Genomic DNA, 12,464 nt, shown 5'->3' on the forward strand with positions numbered 1-12,464 from the left:
CATTCAATAAAGTTGCAAATATCGGTACAATGACGAGCGCAAACATTAGTAAATCGCGTTGCATGATTCATTGAAATGCTCTCCTCCCCATAAAGTTTGCTACTGAAGAGGAAAATCCAACAAATGCATATAGTCGGTTGCAAAATCAGCGCAAAATTTTTAAGTAAATACCGTTTTTACGTATAAAGAGGCATTTGTGCTGCCACAAGCGTCTCCAAGTGGTACACTACATGCTTTAACACATTTCAGTAAATGCACACATTAAAAATGTATTTCTATGTACTTATTTTTATTGTTTTTGGTTACAATAATTTCAATATTTTTTTAATGTAATTTTTGATCAATTTAATTAAATGTGCTGGCTCAAATTTGGGTACATAAATGTACATAAAAACTATTCAGTAGAGATGCACAGATACTAATTTTCTCCACAAATACCTATGGCCGACTAGTTTCTGCCGATACCAAATCTGAAGATTAAATGATTGTTTCTTAACTTTCTGAATGTTATCAATTCAAATACTGACTATTAATGTTGAACATCAAACTGGTGATGTCTATTACCTTTTTTATATACAGAGCAGAAATCCATTGCATTTTTCCTTGACGGGATAAATCGGCCCTCATCGCTTGACTGATTTTTAACTATCAGCTAGTAAAAATTGCTTTTATCAACCGATTCCGATTATTTGGTTTATGTCGGTGCATCTCTACTATTTAGTTGTATAAGTTTGCTTTTTAAATGACAAAAAAAGTTTAGGTTTTAAACAACTTGTCTTACTTATTCTAAAATATGTGCTTTTACGCTTCATTATGACAGGTCATCTAACAAACATCTTATGTCTTTGTCTCTATTTCTATAATGTTTTTTCTTATGTCTCCACTGTGTTGTTATCTGCTTTGCAATGTAACAATATCAAAATCTCACTGTAAGAGAATTTTGCTCTTGCGATCACATGAAATTTTGTAATTGTGAAAAGCACCATGAATATCTTGATTTAAAAAAAGCTTTTGTTTTCAAGGGTCAACAATACACTCCTCTATGACATCTATGAAAGTCTAATGACTGAGAACGATCCCAGAGGAAATCTCCATCACTGAGAAGTCAGCCTTCAGGGTTCAGTGTCAGCAGTTCGGCTCACACTAATTCTCACCCGCTGACCCCCAGCACTTGAACTCAACCCGGCCCGATAATTGAAACAAAGGAGGAGCATGTTATCCCAGAATACCAGAGTGGGCCCTTCCAGTCGGAAAGAGCTAAACTTCGGTCACAGGCCTGAGCTGATCGGACAAGGTCCATAAGCTCCATTTGAAGGCAGTGCCCTGTGGGATTCTGGGTAAAATAAACCACGTGCATACCGGAAGACACTGAAGGAATTAAACATTGTTGAAACTGGCAACCGTGTCCCCATTGAGGACACAAATGGCCTCGGAGCCAGAAGTGCCTCTGATATCATTAAACAGAGAGAGATCTGTGTAAATCTTCTGACCGCGGGGATGATCGCTCGGGATGAAGCCATAATCACACAACGATGAGGGTGAAATGAACGATTATAAACTCTAATACCAACAAGGAATGGAGGTTATTAATACCAGATTTCCTTAAAGCAATTTGAGATTTGTGATGTTGTGAAATGAAGCCGTAAATCAAACCTTCTTCTCAGACGGACCGCCCACCGTTTATTTACTTCACTCAAGATATATTCGCCCTCGCATCTTAAGTAAATTTATCTCGCTGTAAAGATGTAAGAAAACAACACACTGTGACAGCCCTAATGCATAATATGTTACCATATTGTGGAATTAAATTGATGAAACATCGAAAGCTTAATTTTCCACCACACTGCCAGGAAAAACTTTACATCAAACTAGATGAAGTGCTCCAACTCTCGACACAACTCGCTGTTCATACACACTGCATGTCTTAACATCTCATTAATGTCTTGACTTAAGGCTAAAACACACTACAAGACCTTTGCTCAGATTTTGCCCAGATTTTCAGTCTGGACTGGTTGCAGAAAGTCTGTGCCAGTCTGCAGACTGGTTCAGTTAGTTTGTTTCTATCTGAAACTTTCTAAAAGTCGGCAAGTGTATGATGTCTAGTTTCAAATAAATCTCTTCAGATTTTAAAAGTCTTGTAGTGTTTTCCAGCCTTTAATAAAAACTTTGCACTTAGGTCTCGGAGAATCTTCTTTTCCAGATCAGGAGTGACAGGCCAGAAGCTTCCCAGTGGCTGAACCTGAGCCGGTATCTTAATGACTGGATTTCAATGGAGTTACGAGGAAACTTTGATCTCTTGTTTTAAAATTTTAATTAAGCGGCGTGTCGCGCATGCAAGATAAATCGCAGCCGGAGCGTCTCGATAATTCAGGGGGCTTCACCTTTTCAATTGAAATATAGGAATCAATAGCTGCTGTGCGTGAACATAGCGGGCAGGAGTCTACAAATGAATGGGATGTATATTGATCAAAGGGGAATTAAATATTAATAAGACTAAATTGGTAGAGTCAATCACCAAGACACCATCAAATCTCATTTCATTTAGCCCATCCTGCAAGATTACGGACAAGGCTGGATCTGATTTCTTTGGCTTTTACAGCTTTAAAAAAGTGTCATGTAAATAAACGGGCCAGAATTTCTCACAGATTCATCCCTGCCTGTTTTCATATATTGGAAGTACTGTACGTATACAGTCCTGCTCACCATTATTGGCACCCTTGGTAAATATGAGCAAAGAAGGCTGTAAGAATAAATCTGCATTGTTTCTCTTATGATCTTTTATTTAAAAAATAAACAAAAATTAAAAAATATGAGTTAATTGAAAAATAGTACATAGTAGACCTAAAGAAATATGTACTTGTAAGATACTGGTTTATTATTCCCTATTTTAACAGATTTTCTTCTTGTATGGTTCGAGGTATTTAATGTAGGTTTTTTATCATAATTTCAAAGTGAATATATTGTATACTTAAGCATTTTTTCATTTGGGCAAATAAAGTATATTACTGTTGTTTAGTAAAAGACGGAAACACAGAATCCAGAGAAAATAAAACGGAAACAATTTAATTTGATTTCATTTAAAACAGATTTCATAGGGCCCTATATAAAAAGGTTAAAAACATAAATGGTTCTTTTATAACCATTGAATGCAAGATTATTTGGGAAACCAAAAGTGGTTCTTCTGTGAGTGAAGAAGTTTTTCTAGCACCTTAACATTTAAAAGAATACTTATTTCTTTATGGGAATAAAGTGTCTGTCCTCACTGATGTCACAAGCCATTCAAATTAAAGACATCAAAAGGGTCTATTAAAAAACAATGCCGGTCTCTCAGAACGTTCACTTTGCTAGAAGCTTTACCATCTGAAACGTACATGAAAGAAACTCACAGGAAGGCGAACAAGTTTTTGTGAGATTTTGGTGTTACTCAAAAAACGACATTAAAAGAAACACTAATCTTGCATTTTGAATGCCTGAAAACAAAAGCATCAGGTCTCCTGTGTCTGAGGAGCATATTTGTCAACCGAGCCCCTAAAAAAGTCTTCCGCTTGATTTAGGCCCCTGCGAATGGATTTATTCTGGGTAAGTGCTGTTTATCCGGTCGTCTGTGCGGCCATATCCAGCTGGGAAATATGTGAGGAGCAAACCCACCGCACAAAAATGGATTACGGCACGGAATCATTTCTCTTCGGTGGCTCTGCGGGCGTCTCCTGGGGAAAGTGGGACAGACTGAACGCTATAAGCGCGGCAGACTAAATTAAGACATTAATAAATAAGTTTGACACCATCATTTTCCCTAATGTCTTAACTGAAGAGATTTAGTAGAGGAGGTGGGTTACGAACTGAGCTATTGTGATAGGATTTTATCCACGTTTAAAGTTTGGCTGCGGTGATCCATGATGGTCAGCCAACAATCTGAAGCCCTGAACACATCATGTGGTGCCTTCCACCAACAGGGTGCAAAATGTGTGTTTTCTATTTCATCACATGCTCAGCGAAATGAAGTCCTTAACTTAAAGAGTACCTAGCATATGTTTTTTAAGGCCCTACTTTGGTTTATGGAGTGTCCAGCAACAAGTTTATGTGCATACAATGTGTTTAAACACTATACTGTCGTAATTATAGGCAGTTATTCGTACCTTACTTCTTGACTGACTCTCAAATGATTCGTTCCGCGATTCATCCGTCTAGGCCCCGCCTACCCACAAACCTTGTGTCATGTGATTGGTCAGATGGTGTAGTCTTTTGTTATTGGTCAAACGCGTTCATCATTTGTCGCAAATGGAACGCCTACCATCATTACAGGATTACGGTTTACATGTGGTTTGATGTCATGGATATTATATGTGTAGCTAGAGATGGCGGCGATTTTACCGAACCAATTTGAGCCACGTCTGGAGCAGGATGTTTGTCAGTGGCAAGTGACAACTCTTGTCATAAAAACTCCCAGTGTGAAAACATGCCTGTTGTGCTTTTGCTCATCAATGAAATAAAATATATATTTTTTCTTAAAATACTGTTAATACGTTAGTAAAACTATTATTTCGTCTTAACTGTGCGTTGTCATGGTACATAGAGCATCTCAGAAAGTCGACGTTATGAAAAATGATTGTAGTATCACCCAAATATATCTATATAGGTGCACGTGTGTCAAATGTGTCAAAATGCAAAGCTAATAGCCAGATAAACAAACTGTAACACCCCAGAAATAACGCTACATGCTAATGTTAGCGTTATATAAATTAGCTAAACACAGACATAAGGTACCAAAATATTTCTTGAAGTTAAGACAAAAATGAATAGTCACACTTACAGGTTGTCATTCGGTGGAGCTAACAGGTCCAAATAGAGTTGGTATTTCCCCTCTTTCAAGGATAGTCGTTTCACATACCCTGCAGTGAACGCGCAAAGATTATTAAACCAATCTTTGGTGAAATGACGCGCGCACAGTACAACCCTGGGGTTATACTCCTTTGGTATCGCTTGAAAAATGAATTGTAACCATTTTTCCCTCAGACGTTCTTCCTTTGGTAGTTGAAATAAGACCGACTTAGTGTCACACCATAGAACACAGGTTCTAGACATGATACACACGCATCACGAACGAGCGACAGTGTTTTGGGGAGGTTAAATAAGTTTTCGCGTCAGTCTCAGCAAAACGTAGGCGGGGACTATGTATAGTGACGTAGATACGCAGGTGAACTATTCCACGTCTCGTTTGTGTGATTCAGAGTCGACTCCCATTTCTACAAGCAAACAACTGTGTTATTTATTCACCTTCTGACTTACAACTTGGCAGACAGCTTACTTTCAAACACGCCAACATAACAGACGGGATGAAATGTCATTTTCATGATCTCATGCTACCTACTCTTTAAAACTATTGTTCATATCTAACCTCAAGAGGTCACAATAAATTTGCAATGAATTTCACACAAGACTTGCAAATGTTGCCATTCAGTTATTAAAAACATATATTTATAAAGAACAATATAGAATTTAATTGCGTAGGAAAATGGAAGAGCGATGACATCATCACAGTTGCACAAAAGCTGTTGAAATGAGGCGTTATGTCATACACAAGGGCTGTGATTGGTCAGTTTAGGACCGCACCTGTGGCCGTGGATGTCCGGTTACCAGGCAGGTGAGTTCAAGGGTCTCGCCCTCACGGATGGTGTAGACTCTCTCTGAGAAGCGTTCTTCTTCCACGTTACAGGCGTGACCTGAGTGCACAATACGCACAGAAGGGGGCGCTGTGAGGAAAGAGCAAAGGACAAAAGTAAGGTCATGTCTCCAAAGCAACCTCCAGATTCATTCCATGTAAACGTGATCCTATGAGAGACATGGCATTTCTTCTCAGATGAAATCAGTGTTGGGTAAGTTACTTTGAAAAAGTAATTCATTACTAGTTACTAATTACATATTCAGTAGAGTAATTAGATTACTGTACACATGACACTCTCCAAAAAGTATTTAATTACTCATTAATAATTACTTTTAATGTCTTATATCAACCTTGATTAGTTAAGTGATTCAAGGATACACACAAAACGACTCTAAATTCAATCAAATAAATCATATAAAACCACACAAAGTACTCTTAGTAACTGACTTGTCACAAATGTAAAAAAGATACATTAATGCAAACAATTTAAAGTTAGACTTTCCACTATTTTATACATTACACAGTATTTAGTTCAATTACATCTGAAGTAACTGTAATGAAATTACAGAAAAAAAGAGTAATCCTTTCTAAGGGAAAAGCAATTAAATTTATATTTAAAACTATACTTATTTTTTTATGGGAATATAGCATCTGTCCTCACTGATGTCACAAACGAGTCAAATTAAAGACATAAAAACTGTTGATTAAAAAACAATACAGGTCTCTCAGAACTACAGAAAAAATAAGTGTAATCCATTTTCAGGTAAAAGTAATTAAATTACAGTAACTAATTACTAAGTAACTAGTTTCACCCAATATTTTGTTAGGTTTTTAAAATGAAGAGAGTAAACGTTAAATTGTTAGGTTTCCTCTTTCTTCACCATTGACAAACATTTAATATGTAATTTTGACGAATGACATCAAATTTGAACATTTTACGTGACCTTTGCACCCAGTTTTTATAGTTTTAAAGCTCTGTTTGTTAAGGAATGAAGTGTAATTGTATATTCAGAACACAGATACCTTCTCGGTTGTGCACTGCAAAGAGTAAATCAGATCCTTCTGCTAACCACCTTCAATTTAAAACGCTACCCATGTTTGTCTACTTCACACACATTCGTCTGCTTTGTTCTCATATGAACAGGTTTGTATTTGAGACACATTTAACATGAGCCATTCCAGAAGATGATGTGTTTGAGATTTTAATTGTTTTCTTTAATATTGTTTTCCTCAATTAGTAAAAAACGTTGAATAAACGTGTCTGCTAAACACTTATGTAAATGCGAACTCTGTCATTTAACATAAGAGGAACGTCTCATCTGTATGCAAAACATAGCAAAGTGCCTTTCATAATGATCACACGATCATTTACGGGCTTGACAAACATATTTCCAGTTTCTGTAAACGGAAAGAGAACGGAACGATACATCTTTGACTCACGGCTTTGCTTCATTTCTGCTTAACTCAATGGCCCAATTTTCTGAAAAACCCACACACACCTATGATAATTTGTTCTGAAGAAAACTATGTTGCTTCCCAAAATGTCAAATCCTCATGGGCAAAACAGTCTCTTGAATGTCGTGCTGCGAACCACATGGGGACCAGAGAGATGTATTCTCCACCATCAGACTCACAGTGTGATATTAAAAATAAAATATTGAAATGACCCGAGATCGTACGGAACTTAACAGCACGCATCCGCCGCACAATTCCAATTTTTTTAATGATTACATCAAATTTTCCAATATGTTTCTGTAGTTCAACGGGTATGGAATTGCATTAGCAGAGATCATGAGTTCAATTCCTAACGCGCGTAATGATGTACATCTTGTATGCACTCTCCATCGCGTAAGATAAAAAACATCTGGCAAAGGCGTGAATGTTTTTTTTATTTAGTCCCAACATAAACAACGCAGAGAAATCCAGACCTTCATTTGCATTTTTGCATTTGGCAGACACTTTTTCCCACAGCAACTGTCGGCTCTGAACACTACACGTGACCCCAGCTGCAGAAGAAGAACACGGGTCGTGATCACGGAGCAGGTGCCGTATGCGCTCATCAGAATTTGAAGTTGAGACAGATGGAGACAGACGTCACCTCCACACAGGAGTTGAGGAGCACCGCTGTAAGGTCATCCGTCTCATCTCACTGCTCCACAGTCCATTAACTCCACAAAACTCCTGCACCAAAATAAAGACCTTGCAGCAGAGGAGCTGCCTTAAAATATAGTTTGTCAATCTACAAGATACTCCTGTTTTAAAGAAGTTAATATACAGTAACGCTACTATATGGTGGAATACTGGATAAATGGTTTTATATCACAATATGAGCACTAATGTAAAAAATGCTTTAGCGTACTATAATGAACTGTAGTAAAGGCCTATTAGTTATCTTTAAATATATTTACTATAGCTGATTCTGTATGAATCTAGTATAATGAATACAGTTTATTATAATATGTTTTATGTGGAAGTGTATGTATTTCTTTCTATTTAATGTTTCCACTTCATAGGTAAAGGGCACGAAATATTTCTAGCCCCCTTTTTTAATTTAATCAAATAACATGAAAAACAAAGTTAACGTTACACATTCACTGCCTTAAAATTATGGAAATAAAATGACCAATCAATTGATCAATTTAATAATTATAAATTGGTTATGTAAAATAATTAATCACTTTTTAAATTGAGAAATTAACAGACTTATTTAAAATGGTTTATTTAATTTGTGTTTTAAAATATAGTTTAATTGAACAATAAAACCTTAAATTAAAAAACATATTTTTAAATGTATAAATAAATAGATTACTTTAAAATTGTTTAATTAAGTCATGCTGTAAGTTAAATATATAAATTAATTAATTTAAATGCACATTTTAAATCGCTTTTTAAAAAAGCATTTGCCAAATGCTTTTTTTCTCTATTTGCCAATTGCTTTTCTTTGTCGTTTTGCCAAATGCTTTTCTGAATCCATTTGTCTATCGAGTGAAAAACTGCAATTGGACAGTACACACATTGGGAAAAACAATCAGCTTTCGGTTCAGTTTTAGGATACACCCCTCTCCCACCTGTATTACGAATATAAACAAACGTTTTCAATAAGTCTATTAATTTCTAAATTTAAAAAGTGATTTATGTGTTTAATTTTTTTCATGTTTCTTAAATTGATCAATCGATTTGTCATTTTATTTCTAATTGGCACTCCCGGTCCTCCATATGAAATAACCATGTAAACAAATAAGCATAATTCATGTAAATTGAACTTGTTAGTACTAAACATTGTTTACAGTCACCTTTCAGACAGTAATCTGGTTTCTGTAATCTAATCCTTCGTAAACATTGCAGCCAAACATTCTTACAGCGCAAATGTCTTAAGCATGTAAATGGTTAATGATTTAAAGTCGGGAATTTTCCCATCTTATTAGATATAGAGTGAGTTACGTTCATCAACACATGATAAATGTGCTTATTCTGAAATCTCAATACAGGTAAATACAGGCTGTATATGTTCTTTAAGTAATGAAGCTTTATTTCTAAACATTAACACATGTGCCATTACAACAGTATGTAATACACACTCACCTTCTATACATCGATTTCTATATGTCGCTATTCTGGCCAAAATAAACTAAACTAAATCTACTTTCTGAAACTAGTTCACGCCATTAATATAGCCTTCGATGCTGGAATGGCGTTAAGAATTTAACAAAAAGTAAATGTAAACATTTGCCAGTACATAAAAGATGCTCTTTCTTATTTCAGATTCTGGTATTTTCGAAGCTTTCAAGCGCTTTGGCACAGTTCTGCGATGGTAAACGATTCCCCCATATTATTTGGATTAAAGCGTCTGCCAAACGAATAAATGTAGATGTATTAAACCGGGCATTGCTATTATATAAATACATAGGGTGCGTGGACAGGGAGATGTGTTTTTTAAATGAATAAACAACCTCAATAAAGTTTACATTTCTCAAATAAATTTCAATGGTTTGAAATGTTCACAGAGTAGAAAATGTTTAATCTCGAGTTACAATCTTAATTGTAAAAATGTACATTGTCTTAAGCATCGATTTGGCTTATTTGTCCGGTTTTATCATCGTGGAGACGATTACATTCTAATGTGAAACAGACTTCATGATCACAACCTTACAGAACATGTCATATACAGGTATTACATATATATGTGTTGTCTATCTTTGATATGTATAATGACTTTACACATAAGCATGATAAACCTGAAGACACTCATGTTGTTGAGTGTGTACTGTGGCATTTGATCCATCTCATTTAAGTGTAAAGTCATTGGAGCAGAAAGGTGCTGGATGTTTTCATGCCATTCACAGACTAATTGGTGTTTGATGTTTGCTCCTGCTTCACTTCGCTCATTTACATTTCAAGCCCAAAAGGGAGGATTATTTATCCATATATTCATTTGCAGGCAAAACTGTGGTGGCAATCAGGTGCCCGAGAGCTTAGTGTTATTCTTAGTGTTTATACAGTCAAGAGAAACTCATTATTTGATGCTGAACTCAAGAGGAAACGGTATCATAGCAACCGACTGGACGCCAGTCATGTTCCCGAATGATGGGCCACAATTACAGCCATTAGAAGAAAACGATGACATGTTGGTCGCCAAAAGTATTCTGTGTTCGCCAACGATGCGATAATTAGCATTCATTCTAGCATCATCAAAACAAAATGCGCACAAACAGAATCCCATTGGAAAGATCTGCGATTGCACCATTTTAGAACCATATCAGAGTACATTATCTCACGTTAAACTCTTTGCGAAATCATAATACTTAGAAAACCCCAATATACGTCTCTATAAAATAATAAAGGGTGTTTCAAGAATGTATGAAAACCCTTAGATTTAACAGTGATTCAAATTTCATTTGAATAATATCTCAGTTGAAATGGTTTTCAAATGGCGAGAAGATGGTTTGATCTTAAATATTTTACCAAACACGAGGTTTTAAAATGTATGGTGATAAAAGTCCCTGAGCTGAAATCGCTCAAAGACACATTAGTGCAAGTCTGTACTGATCGTATGGGCTTGGATCACCCTATTGACCTTATTGATACACATTCCTGCTTTTATCGCACATTGCATGTGTTTTTCATAGACAAAAATGTCAAAATGTACTAACCTTAATGCGATAACACAGTTTGATCCTACTTTTTTCTTGTTAAATATTGTCACATTATAGATGTGGAATATGAACGTATGAGTGTTCTTCTTGATGGAGGCATGTGTTTGAATACAGTAGGTGTGATAATGAGTAATTTGACATGCAGGTTATAAAGTAGATTACAGGAAAATAATGGATTTTTCCGTAAATCATTCAGGTCGAAGCAGGTCTCAGTATTCCACTTTTTGTCTCTCTGGAGAAATAAGCAATGTATATTTTCAAGGCTAGATAAAATACTGTATGTACTCCTGACCGAAACGTTTTTTCATACTTGTTAGAAATGCATGTAATTATTATTCAGCTCAAAAATGTAATGTTTAATAATGCAGCATGTTTATATAACCAGATCTTGAAATTTCCCTCTATAATAGTTCTGTCGAGAACATTTCTTTAGAAGGTGAGAGGAATTTAAGAGGAAGTGTTGTAGGTCTTTCTGTTTGCGTAAGAGAAAATTGCACTCGAATAGATGAGTATTCTGGTTCATCTGTATTTCTTCAACTAAAATGAATTCCTTAAATTTACATTTTTAATGATCTGATCCTGCTTTTCGTGAAATTCAATTTGCACCCTCCGTGCTCTCTGTCTTTTGCTAAAGTACACGTTCGATCTGGACCAACTTTTTTTCCACCCATTATGTTTAAATTTCTTTTATTTGAGTGACAGTGAAAAGTTCATTAAATCTTGGTTTGCTCTTCGTGTTTAATGACAGTTTGAAAACTCATATTGAACAAAGCTCAACTCTAATGTGATTCATTTGATATGAAATCAGAGACCTATAAGTACTCCTCAAATATTGTTAAGGACACGAATGACATCTGAGTTGGATTGAAATAACCTACAATTGTCAAGGTTAATTTAACCCAATAGTTGGGTTCGTCCATATTTGACCCATCTTGGGAAGCACAATAATGGGAAAAATTATAATCAAGATTATTTTGCTAAAAAATTTAATCACGATTAATAAACACGATTCCTGTTTTCAATTATATTATCACTCCACCCAAAAAATTTACATTTTGTGACCTTCAGAATGAAAATGGAAGCTCATTTGTTATGTCTGTTTTTTTTTCATGAATCATTGCTATTGGTCATCCTTCAAGTTTTTCTGTGGGTTTTGGACAAAACGTTGTGTTTTTATATTCTAGTTTAAAAGATGCAAGCTTTGCGATGATTTCATGACCTTATCGGGAGTTTTGTGCTCGCTTAAAAAAAAATTGGGATGTACCGATACCGATTGGGCTCGAAACTCAGCTCATGTACTCGTACTTGTAAAAAATGCACCGATACCAAAGACCGATACCTCATGTGACATAACTGACAGAAATCTGTTGTGAAATTGGCTTTGAATGTTTGTGACAATCACATACAATTTGTTTTTTTTCATAATGTGCTTAAGTTGTTGTTGTTTGTAATTATGAATCTATTCTTTTTTCAATTAGTCTCCCTTGGTTGAGAAAAGGGAAAGGCATCGGTATCGGCGAGTACCAGAAAAAATATTGGTACTACTCTTTCAAAAATTGTATTGGTGCATCCCTAATTAATATTACAACGATAATGCGATTACTAAAATACAATAATCTTGCAGGCCTATACCCATGCATTTTCAACCC

At 35.6% G+C, this 12,464-nt stretch overlaps 1 protein-coding gene across 1 annotated transcript in view; it reads right to left on the reverse strand.

The window, feature by feature from the left end:
* The window catches only part of LOC130433984 (MAM domain-containing glycosylphosphatidylinositol anchor protein 2-like), a gene marked incomplete at its 5' end in the record, with an annotated part of 104,220 nt that overhangs the window by 66,015 nt on the left and 25,741 nt on the right, over nt 1–12,464 (reverse strand). Inside the window, 1 exon segment of the mRNA XM_056763794.1 lies at nt 5,611–5,750. Within this exon segment, the coding sequence (XP_056619772.1) occupies nt 5,611–5,750 (140 nt within the window).

Source organism: Triplophysa dalaica, chromosome 13 (assembly GCF_015846415.1).
Source record: "Triplophysa dalaica isolate WHDGS20190420 chromosome 13, ASM1584641v1, whole genome shotgun sequence".
NCBI lineage: Eukaryota > Metazoa > Chordata > Actinopteri > Cypriniformes > Nemacheilidae > Triplophysa > Triplophysa dalaica.